Below are 11,343 nucleotides of genomic sequence, written 5' to 3' on the forward strand. Positions count from 1 at the left end.
TGTACGTCCTGCTTAATGTACGCACTTATTGTATGTTTGTACCTCCTGGCACTTAATGTACGCACTTATTGTATGTTTGTACGTCCTGGCACTTAATGTACGCACTTATTGTATGTTTGTACCTCCTGGCACTTAATGTACGCACTTATTGTATGTTTGTACCTCCTGGCACTTAATGTACACACTTATTGTATGTTTGTACGTCCTGGCACTTAATGTACGCACTTATTGTGTGTTGTACGTCCTGGCACTTAATGTACGCACTTATTGTATGTTGTACGTCCTGTCGTCTTCTGACAAATGTACTTATTGTAAGTCGCTTTCGATAAAAGTGTCAATGCCCTAAATGTAACTGTAAGAGAGATAATAGAGAGGCTTACAGGCTCTGTGTATCTGAAATGAAGCTGAATCTGTGGGTGCCTCTGCCACCAGTGTTGTTTTCGTTGGCTGGCGCTGCAGGGGGGGTTACTGTGATTTTGTATGATGGTTGGTTCACATTGGCATGGTTCATGCCATGCGATGAAGTTAAGCATGATGCCTGTTCACTTGGCTCAGGATGTAGAGTGGGTCGCCTTGTAACCAGAAGGTTGCAAGGTTGATCCCGGGCTCCTCCGAGCTGAGAGTTGAGGTGTCCCCGAGCAAGAAGCCTCACCCTAGACTGCTCCTGACGAGCTGACTGTCGCCCTGCGTGTTTGACTCGCTTGAAGTCGCCTTTGATAAAAAAGCGTCTGCTAAATGCCGTAATGTAAATGGTCATGGTCCGTTTTACAATTCAACTCCCTAAAATTATTATTTCAGTTCATTGTTGATGCTGTCGTGTTATCCTCTTTGACCTGAGACCGAGTCGTCCAGACGTGGGTCAGGTCGTGGACCCCGGGGGACGGGGGGTCCAGCCTCCTACCTGCACGTTGTGGAGCTCCAGGACGTTGTGGGAGAAGCGCTGGGCCACCTCCACCTTGGGGGCCACGCCACACACCCCGCAGATCATGTCATTGTAGTCCCGGACCGTTAGGCTCTCGAAGGCCCAGTAGCCGCTCAGCAGGAGGTCCTGGACGCGGGACGCCTCCTCTGGGCTCAGGGCGTGGACTGGGGGAGGACAGAGAGGTAGGTAGGAGGGCATCAGGACCACGATGACACCAAACCAACGGGTCAGAATAACATGTGAGGAAGGGAGAGGAGAGGATGGAAACCTACACTGCGTCATGTACAGAACAAGGCGGTAGAGTTAGGGAGATTAGATATGTAAACGCTTATGTTAACTAATAATTATGGGGAATTCTCCACGATATATCAATAGATAGCACGATCTGCCAAAGAATTCTAAATACCATTCTAAAACAGTCTTACTCAGTAGTATATCGGCATTTTAAATATGGTATGCGGTGAAAACTAGTTTTCCTTTTTTCCATGAAGTTTCAATCCTCATACAAGATAATTTTAGCAGTATGTTTAATAACAATAATTAATTAAGACAAGATGACAGGGGATCACGATAAGTCCGTATCCACAATCCATAACGAAACAAATCCATTTGAAGGATAAATACTGAATTATTGCCCAGCCCCAGGTAGAGTTAAATTATAACATGAGAAGTGACTCAGACTGTGATGAACCAGACAGGGGGTCAGTGGGTGGAGCTCCGGGCGGTTACCAGGGTGACGGTGGATGTGGTCCAGGACGGTGCCCGCAGCCTCTGACGGGTGGTGACCCAGCCGGATGTTATCCCTCATCTTCAGGAACAGATCCAGACTCACTAGGAGCTTGTTGCCGATGTTGAACAAACCTAGTGTCAGAGAACACAAAACGCACACTCGCCGTGAAACAACTGAATGTCGAAAAAGAAAGAAAACATTTATGACATTTCAAAATGAAGTTTCACTCAGATGGTGAAGAGGTGGAATCACATTTATTGTCTTCCCACCGTATAATCATGGATATGTCTCACGGTGGCCTGCTAGATGTATAGATACTCAATTATCTGGGATCGAGCATCCCTACTATGTTATAGCAGCACATCCTGGAGGGGTTAAAATCTGAAAGGGGCGCCTTGTTTCCTGTTGCGTCATTCGCGTAAAAGGGAGATGCTGTAAGAGGCAGATTTACTAGGGGTGGATGGGGTTCAGAAGAAAGCTATGGACCGGTACCTGGGTGGATGTCCGTGAAGCTGTGCAGGGCCAGACACTGTGTGTTCAGACAGACTTTCAGCTGCAGAGACGCCGTCTGGATCAACGTCCCGGTGAGCAGCCAGCAGTCCTCCTGTCCCGCAACGGTACTGCAGCGCACACGCGCACACACACACACACACACACACACACACACACACACACGCACACGCACACACACACACACGTCAAGGAAGTAGCAGAACCGCAGCAACCATAGCAAAAAAAAACAACAACGTGCAACGAGTGCATTCCTATATCTGCTTATGTGACCGCCTGAGCGCCTCAAGAGCTTTTACAGACCATAAGTCAGGAATGTACTGACTGACGGAACGGTGACGGCCCTGCGTGACAACCGCTGCAGTGCTGATAAGGTTAGCCGTCTTGCTGACGGAGGCTTAGCGTCAAGGGGCGCATGAAGCGAGCGACAAAATCTCACAAAAGTAAAAAAAAAAAAAAAAAGACAAATCAATCCACGGAATCCAACGTCGAGGTGACACACGCTTGACCCGCTTGACCTCCTGACCTCCTGCAGCCGACCAAGCTGCTGAGAACGCGTGGGAGACAAGCTGCTGCGAGGTGGACCTCTAGAGTCTCCCCCTCTCTCTCTCAGCCTCCCGCACCACAAGCAGGGGGCAGCAGGCCTCACCTCTGGCCGCCCTTGAAGAGCGGGTACTGGCAGAGGCCGCAGTGGGTGGCGGCCGACTCGAAGTAACGCGGCCAGCCGGAGCGCACCTCCGCCTCCGCCTCCACCTCCACGTCCGCCTCCGTCTCCGGCGAGTCGCCCCGCCCGTCGTCCCGCTGCCCCGACGGGGGCAGCACCACCTGGGGCCCGTTGAGGTCCTGGATGAGCACCAGCGTGTCCTGGAGCTCCGGCTCCCCCTCTGGGATCTGCAGGGCGCGGCGCAGCAGCTGCAGGGTGGACCGGCGCTGGAGGTCCCGCTGGGCGGGGCTCAGGGGCTGGTAGGGGTCCAGCAGCGGGGCGGCCTGGAGGGGGGGGGGGGGGGCGGATGTACAAAACACTTTGAGACGGAGCGCTGACGAAGGGGAGGCTGCGGCTCCGGTGGGTCGGCCCACTGACTACGCTCTCACTGTGGGAGGTGGGGGGGATGCGCCTCGTTAGCGACCCAGGTTCGATTCCCGATTCTCTTACGCTCGATTCTCTGTCTTTAGGTTTACAGTCGGGGCATTAGCAGATGCAGTAAGTGTCTTTCAATCCACTCTGCTGCGTCTGCGGTCTTCTGTCCATAAAGGCATGAAAATTGGATTACATTTGCAGCTGCTCTAATATTGACAATATGCAAGATGTTTTCTCCCTCACTGTAAATCAACTTGGAAATGTTTGACAACTACAGATGTTATCTTGCACAGCCGACCTCTTCACGCAAGAATTCAGAAGATGTCTGAAGAAGCCAACATGTCCTGAGGCAGCTGTTTAATTAACTGCGAGTTGGAAAAACTGGTGGCTTAGAAAAGGGAGAAACTTTTTATTATAATAATAATAATAATTTAATCAAAGGCTAAAAAGTATGCTGAAAATAAGACCTTGTTGAATATACAACGGAGTTCATACCATGTGACCCCCCCCCGGGTTACAAACAGCAGCAAGAAATATGAGAAGATCGGTGATAATAAATGACATTCTCTATCCAGCTTTAGTAAACCTCACTTGGAGTCTCCACTGATAGGAACGAGAGTCTCCAGAGAGGCGCTCCTACCTTGGCCCCCTTGGTGCTCTTGCGGGACAGCTCCCAGCCACACGTGGGGCACGCTGCCGGCTTGTGTCGGTTCTTGTACACGTAGTCACAGGCCGGGTTCTTACAGCGGCCGCGGCCCCGCGCCGTCGACAGACCCAGGTCCTGGGAGAGGGAATCGAACACACGGCACGCGTCACCTTAACACACCATCGTGTTCCCCTTCAGCAGACGCCTTCACCCAGTGTGACTTATATAGCGTAGGAGGGTACAGATGATCGATGAGGGGGGGTAGATACAAGTCTTCCGGTGGGATGTAAGGGGTCAGGCGTCAGTGATACAGGACGCCTGCAGCTCGGCCGCGCTCTAACCAAGATCCTTTCAGCTGGGAGTCGAACCCACCAGCCACAGTGTATCTGACCACATGTGATCTCATCCGATCCTTTTACTTTATCCTTTTAACAAAGATCAATTCATATTAAGCCTGTTAAAAGGAGCCCTAATGAGACGGGGTTAAGGTGTTCCATGATGAGGATGATGATGATGATGATGATGATGGTGATGATGATGATGCTGAGAGTGGTACTGACAAAGCTGGAGACGGTGTTCTGCTTGAAGGGCACGACCGATAGGATGTTCACTCCTTTGGCGTTCAGCGAGGTGACGTACTGGCTCCCCGGGGTGGGCGCCGTGGCGGTCTGCGGGGGGCAGAGGCAGCAGGGAGGGGGTGAGCAGGAGGAGAGGGGGTGCTACGTTCATCCGTCACGGGGCGGCAGCGGCTTAGGAGGTAGACGGGGTGTGAGTCGCTTTGGACAATAGCGTCTGCTCAGAGCCTAAATGTAAATGTAAATCTGACCTGCTGTCTCGGCCGTACCGTGTGTATTCAGGGCTCCTGGAGGGCCTACCTGCACGACTGTGGCTCCAGCTCCTGTTGCCGGGACAATGTGGCCGAGCTGCTTCAGGGTACTGGGTTTGAGACCGGACATGCTCTGACCGGGTACTAGCGAGAAAAAAGGGGATTTGAAGTTAATGCAGAGACAGAGACTTTGAGATTCCTTTGTACTTTTGCAGCCCTCCTGCTACCAAAGTATTGATTCATCGGTACTGTGACATGTGACGACCGTAACGGTTTGCCTGACCACCGATACTAACAAATAAACATCATTAACCATCTTACCATGTTGCTATGGTTACTCTGCACTTTCTCCAGTCGTTTCTAAACTATGGTTTGGCAGCACTATAACTTTTTGTACCCGGAAATTAAATTACAACCATTTCCATAGCAGGAACTACTGTGTGATATGTATCAAAGCACAAAAGCGTTAACAGATATACAGTACCTGTGATGACAGATTTGGGGTTGTTGCTTGTGACTTTTCCCTTGTCTGGAGGAACAGTTATGAACTGGAGTACAGTGCGGCCTACATACAGAATAACAAGGGAACACGGAACACGCGTTGAATGGACTTTTCTCAGGAGGGTTAGGTGCACTGGGATCAGTTATGTTGTGGTAGGGCTCACCACTGGTGCAGTAGGCCGGCAGGATTGGCCTCACTGGTCTCTTCTTTATGGTCACGTGACTTTTATCGTGACCTTTGACCGTAATGCCTTTGGCAGTTGGTTTCAATTGTCTACTCATTGACAGGAAGACAAAAAAAAGATAGGTTTATAGGTCACTGATCCTATAAAATCTGCAACTGTAACTGATGAGGCCACTAAAAGCTAATGCCTTAACAAAACAATAATAGACTGTTCTGTCTTCTACATTTGATCAAAAACCCAGGACAAGTCAGCATTCAAAGTAGCAATAGTAGTAGTAGTAGTAGTAGTGGCGTAAGAAGCAAATGGAGTCATGTTTCATAAACTAACTAAAGTCATGTGAATAAACCCAATGGAGCCCAACTAAAAAGTCAGGAAGCTGAGTGCAAGGTACTAACCGAGTAGGAAACTACTAACCTCGCTCTAGTCTGTGCTTTGGTGCTGCTGCCCTCTAGTGGTTCCCCCTTAACGGCCGCGCGCTGTTCGCTGAGGCTCTGCTGGGGCTGCCCTTCTGTCCGGCCTTGGGTCCCGTCTTCAGGACCGGCGGAGGAGTTCCCCTCGTCAGCAGCAGAGAGCTTGGGTTGACAGCCGTCACTCGCGATGATCTCAGCTTTCTGGTTGAGTTGCTTTGATTGCTTAGCGGTTTTCTTGGCCTGAAACGGATGAAAACAGATGACTAAAAAGTGTACTTTTTATCAAAATGAGATGCCACACCGCTTATTCATATTTCCATTTGATTCGAGCAGAGGGTTTATGGATGGATGTTGATATTGACATACGGCGGGCACCCATTTCCCCCCCAGATGGTTGCCACAGTCTGGGCAGAAGGGCGGTTTGTGGCGGGTCACGTAGACGAACGCACAACCGGGAGCCAGGCACCTGCCACGCCCTCTCCTGGTGTAGGTCTTCACCGCCTGCACAGAGACGGCAAACCTTTCACTGAGCACCACAACGTGTAGTAAAACATTAATAATAAAAGTGAATCATTTACTTGAGCTAATTGCTGTTAATCATTTAACCGGCTGGTAATTCCGATAGACACTCCTCAACCTGTGAGCACGATGTCCGTCTATAATTGGACTCGATGTGATTGTCAATGTTACCATTTTATACGAAGGCTTTGCGTTAGGTTTGACCCCGGCGCCCATAGACACCATCATCACGTGGCTGACGGAGTTCACACTGGTCACAGACTTGGGCTCCACCAGGTTCTGAAGACGGAGGAAGTAAATGATTAATAGACTGCATTTATACCACGCTTTTCTAACCAGTGGCCACTCAAAGCGCTGTACAATATTGCCTAACATTCACCTGTTCATGCACACATGCACACACCGACGGCGGTGTCAACCATGCAAGGCGACAGCCAGCTCGCCGGGAGCAGTTAGGATGAGGTGCCTTGCTCAGGGACACCCCGACACTCGATCGCCTAGGAGCTAGGCGATCGAACTAGCAACCTTCCGGTTACCAGCCAACCCGCTGTACCTCCTGAGCCACATGCTGCCCAGTGAGTGTGATAACATCAGGACATGGCTGGAACATTCCTCCTTGTGGGAGAAACATCTATCCCACTAAACGTTAGTATTAAGGCAGGTACCACGAGTCATTTATTAATCCCAGATGGAGGAATTTGGGAGCAAGCGGACGGCAATTAGTCTGCTTGAACGTGACAACAACAACAGGCTTGAAGCTGAATGGACAAATATCCAGTCTCACCTGGGCGGGTAAGATGGTGACCACCTGTGACATGTCCTGCTTCATCGGCTGCACCACAGCCCCGCCCAACACAGAGTCCTCCGGTTTGGGTTTGGTCACAACGCTGTAGACGCTGTTACCGATGACGGTGGGGTCGCCCGCGTCCAGCAGCATCCCACAGCCGTCCACACTCGGAGCGGGGGCGACCCGGGGGGACTCCGGTGGCTCCGGGGCCGAGCCTTTGGACCAGGCGGGGCAGGAGGCAGACGGGGGGGGGAGGATCCCCTGGAGGGCCGCCGTGGTTTCGGACATGGAGGCCGTCTCCTCCGCCAAGTCCCCGATGGCGATGCACTGCTCGGCAAACTCCACCTCGCCGTCCAGCGCCAGGGCGGGGAACTGGGTCTCTTGGGGAAGGGCTACGGAGGACGTGCCCCCGGGGACGGGGGGGTCCAGCGGCTCCAAGGGGCCGGGTTCTAAGGGCTGGGACCCCCCCACTGCCTGGTGACTTGAGGGGGATTCTTTGGACATGAGGACGTAGTTTGCCCTGGGGAGGATCTTGCGGAACCCCGATAGGTCCTGGGTGGAGGCAACCGAGGACTGTGGGAGACGAATAAATATTAGAGTGGGGTCACAATCACAGTAGTAGTTTCACTTTTTTTTTTACAAAAGCAGCCAATACAATAGCCGTTTCTCAATACCAAGTACGCGGACTACGTACTCGCGGACTTGGAAGTACGTACTTGGCAAGTCTGGACTTTCAAGTACAGACTTCTGAGAATGCGAGTACGCACCTGCAATTGGAACAGCAGCGGACTCGATGATGCATCCTGGGATATTTAACGGTCCCAAGTCCACACGAGTCACCTCTGATGCATCCTCGGTAGAACGGCCTCATCGAGAACGCATCGAGAACACACACGGGTTTTACGACAGTACTGGCGTACTTGGAATTGGAACAGTGCTTGGGGCTACCACTGATGACGTTTTACCGAGAATGCAAGTACACGAGCACACACGAGAACGCAAATTGAGAAACGGCTAATGTTTTGAAACCATGCAGGGGACATTTAGGGGATTTTGCTGACGCTTTTATCCAAAGCGACTTACAACCATTCATTCACACATTCACACGCCGACGGCGGAGTCAACCACGCAGGGCGACAGCCAGCTCAGCGTCAGGAGCAGGGTCAGGGTGAGGTGCCTTGCTCAGGGACACCTCGACACTCAACACAGGATCTGGGGATCTTAACTAGCAACCCCTTCAGGTTAAACAAGTCAACCCGGTCTACCTCCTGAGTTACTGCTGCCACCAGACCAGAAAAAAAACGATGATCCTGCTGAAAGTCAACCCGCCCCCCGGGCGACGCCTGGCGCCTAACTCACCGTGTCCACGCCGTCCCTCTCCAGCTTGGCCTTCTCCAGGTAGTAGCCCTTCTCCGCCACGTTCAGCCTCTTCCAGCTCTCGCTGATGCGCTTGTTGATCTCCGACTGGGGCAGGTTGGGGCACTCCAGCTGGATCACCTGGTGGAAGTCAAAGTAGTACAGCAGGTAGGCAGACCTGGACGCAGCGGAGACAGGGAGGAGAACATAAGGAATCATCAAGTCGGTTGTCTTTCACGTTTTTTTTTTTCCCAATCATCAGAGACATTCATTCTTAATGGTATCCATGATAGCAATTTTGAATGTTTTTTCTGTGATTCTATTCTGGCTGTCAAGTTTCTGAATATTTTGAAAAGCACTATACAAAATAAAAGTATCATTATTATTATGTAGGGTGATATTAAGACTGTCGGGGGAGACTACCTGGGCTTCTTGGGTTTATCATTTATGTCTTCCTGTGTTTTACTTTTCCTCTTTTTGGGGGATGCAACTTCCTGTAGAGTGTAACAGCTCTCCACCACCTCAGTTTTCACATCCTCATACAACTGCACCGCCTCCAAGGTATCCATGGTCTCCATGACCTGCAGATCCGCTTTACAAGTAGAACATCATTTTATTTAGTATGTTGTGTTCATGTTATATATACATATATATATACATATATATATATATATATATATATAAATAACTTTTAATTTATGCAAGCAATACAAGTAATGCAATAATCAAACACAGCACGGATCACGGATTTATAATGCATTTTAATTCCGCTTTGTTAAGACATGCAATGTGTTTTAAGGCTGTGCAGAAAGGCTGCAGGTACATCAACCTGTCCAAACTTTCAAGTCCTTCCCTGTTAGTAAAATTTAGGCGTGTTGGTGAGCTTTTATACTCACTCTACTCGATTATTATCCAATGAGGAGTCTTCTTATTGCAGCCTTACCTCTGTTTACCCAACGATTTGCAAACGGCCCTCAACAACCTGCGATCGCCACCACGGCGGTGTTGCGTTGCATCGACCACATGCGTTACTACGATGCATCTGTAATCGCCGTTAAATCGCGAACATTTGATTCATATGTACCCAGTAAATTAGCTTAGTTTGTCCTCCCCTTGAGGGGAACATGGCGCTTTGTTGCTATGGCCTTCAACCAACCAGGAATTGAAATAAACCAGAGCAAGACCAATGGCAGCGGACGTTTTTGACACGTGAAAAATAACACGGTTCCCGACGCACGACAGAACGCCTGGGTGGGGATGCTCCAAATGTGCGTTATTGGCGTTCAGTCACATGGGTTCAGAGCAGAGAGAGGGTCGGACTTTTGATATCCGTTTCCGTTACATGTTACAGATATAGCTTTGTCAGATATACATTAAAAAAAAAATCATAATCCATATTTATTATAATTATAAGTTCTTGCGGTTACTATTGTGGAATTGTTATTCTTCTAACTCCGGGGATTGTTAACTGTACAGCTCATAGGAAGTAAGAGACGGAAGTTGATTTGCGGTAGACTTGAATAACGGTACCATTCAGGATACTCGCTCCGCCTACGTGAAAATATTTGCATGGTCGGAAGTTATTGTGTTTACATCGGCGAAGCCCAGATAATTTGGCTAACTCTTCCGGAAGGGAATTGTATTTTTAATGTACTCATAATATAACATAGCATCGAGAAACTTTAGATATTATTGAACGTTTTAGGTTTTTCTCTACCAGGCAAAGGTAGTCGATCAGGAGATAGTCCATTCCAGGATATCAAGTCGAGCTAAGATCTCATCAACGGGAGCAAAATGGCGGGTGACAAGGTGAGCAAAGTTTGCGATCATGTTGAGTTAAAAGTTAGGTTTCGTGTGCAATGCCTAACACACATGGCACCATCCGAAAGAATAATGCATTTGTCCTAGATGTTAAAGTTCATTTCGTTCAACAACACATTGCTCGCGGCCAGATGTCCTCCATGCTTTACGAAGCATCGAGGCACCGGAAATCAGAATTCAATTCGGTGGAAAATTAAATTTCTTCCCAATTTATTTATTCCAGGACCCTCTGACTCAGTTAAAGGATCTGAACCACCTGAAGAACCAGCTGGAGGAGATCCAGAGGCGTGTGGAGGACGAGGTGTCCGTGGGGATCCCGCAGGTAAGTTCATTTCACATTATGCTCTTTCAATGTCCGTCCTATATCATTATGATCTTCAGTCTTACATGAAGGTGCATTTCATTATCCTCTCTAGTCCTGAAGTCATTCCTATGTCATTATGCTCTTGGGTTCACCCATGTAATGTTGTTGAGATCTGCCCAGCATGATGTTGTGTTTTGTGTTTCCCGGTCCAGGGCGGTTCTCTGTTGGGTTCCCCGTTCCTGAAGGGCTTCCTGGCCGGTTACGTGGTGGCCAAGCTACGGTCCTCGGCTATCATGGGAGTAGCGCTGGGAACCATGACTGGCATTTTCGCAGCACAGAGCTATCAAGTGCCAAACATTGAGCAGACTGTCAAAGACTATTTAAACAATCTGAAGAAAGGACCCAAGTAAGCAGGTTGACCAGCTGTCCCAACTGTGGGATCGAGGAACGGGATTGGTCGCATCTGCTGCCGGCTGTCCAGTGACTCGTGGGATCGAAAATAGAATTCAAACTTTCCTGTTTTGAACTGGGTAATGGATATTATGTTACATCATCTGGGAATCAAAGCAAACTACCTTACTTTTTGTCTGTTTTCTTTTCTGTTGTGATCATCTCATTATTTATGTGTGTTCAAAATGTTTTAAGGACACCAAAGCTGGGGACTCAGGATTTATTTCCTTGCTTTAGTATTACAACCTTTTAAAGGTCATCGACGTCCTTGAAACTTCAAATATAGATAAAATGTTTA

The 11,343-nt window shown here is 49.3% G+C and overlaps 2 protein-coding genes across 2 annotated transcripts in view; one reads left to right on the plus strand and one right to left on the minus strand.

The window, feature by feature from the left end:
- The window catches only part of hmgxb3 (HMG box domain containing 3), a gene marked incomplete at its 3' end in the record, with an annotated part of 15,898 nt that extends 6,058 nt beyond the window's left edge, over nucleotides 1-9,840 (minus strand). The window contains exons 1-16 of the mRNA XM_084469076.1: nucleotides 9,367-9,840; nucleotides 8,894-9,062; nucleotides 8,474-8,648; nucleotides 7,112-7,687; nucleotides 6,499-6,606; nucleotides 6,175-6,309; nucleotides 5,813-6,048; nucleotides 5,378-5,487; nucleotides 5,197-5,277; nucleotides 4,762-4,856; nucleotides 4,447-4,554; nucleotides 3,881-4,021; nucleotides 2,812-3,149; nucleotides 2,145-2,272; nucleotides 1,652-1,783; nucleotides 902-1,086 (exon numbers count right to left, since the gene is read on the minus strand). Of these exons, the coding sequence (XP_084325202.1) occupies nucleotides 902-1,086; nucleotides 1,652-1,783; nucleotides 2,145-2,272; nucleotides 2,812-3,149; nucleotides 3,881-4,021; nucleotides 4,447-4,554; nucleotides 4,762-4,856; nucleotides 5,197-5,277; nucleotides 5,378-5,487; nucleotides 5,813-6,048; nucleotides 6,175-6,309; nucleotides 6,499-6,606; nucleotides 7,112-7,687; nucleotides 8,474-8,648; nucleotides 8,894-9,048 (2,703 nt within the window). The 5' untranslated portion in view covers nucleotides 9,049-9,062; nucleotides 9,367-9,840. The remainder of the gene's footprint in view (nucleotides 1-901; nucleotides 1,087-1,651; nucleotides 1,784-2,144; nucleotides 2,273-2,811; nucleotides 3,150-3,880; nucleotides 4,022-4,446; nucleotides 4,555-4,761; nucleotides 4,857-5,196; nucleotides 5,278-5,377; nucleotides 5,488-5,812; nucleotides 6,049-6,174; nucleotides 6,310-6,498; nucleotides 6,607-7,111; nucleotides 7,688-8,473; nucleotides 8,649-8,893; nucleotides 9,063-9,366) is intronic.
- A 236-nt stretch (nucleotides 9,841-10,076) lies between these two features.
- slc35a4 (solute carrier family 35 member A4) lies at nucleotides 10,077-11,005 on the plus strand (the record flags this gene model as incomplete). Its single annotated transcript, XM_084469940.1, has 3 exons — nucleotides 10,077-10,279; nucleotides 10,515-10,613; nucleotides 10,808-11,005. Exons 1-3 carry the CDS (start codon nucleotides 10,265-10,267, stop codon nucleotides 11,003-11,005), a joined length of 312 nt encoding a protein of 103 aa, XP_084326066.1. The 5' UTR covers nucleotides 10,077-10,264.
- Nucleotides 11,006-11,343: the final 338 nt, after the last annotated feature.

This window comes from Micromesistius poutassou, assembly GCF_964030765.1.
Source record: "Micromesistius poutassou genome assembly, chromosome: 6".
Classification (NCBI taxonomy): domain Eukaryota; kingdom Metazoa; phylum Chordata; class Actinopteri; order Gadiformes; family Gadidae; genus Micromesistius; species Micromesistius poutassou.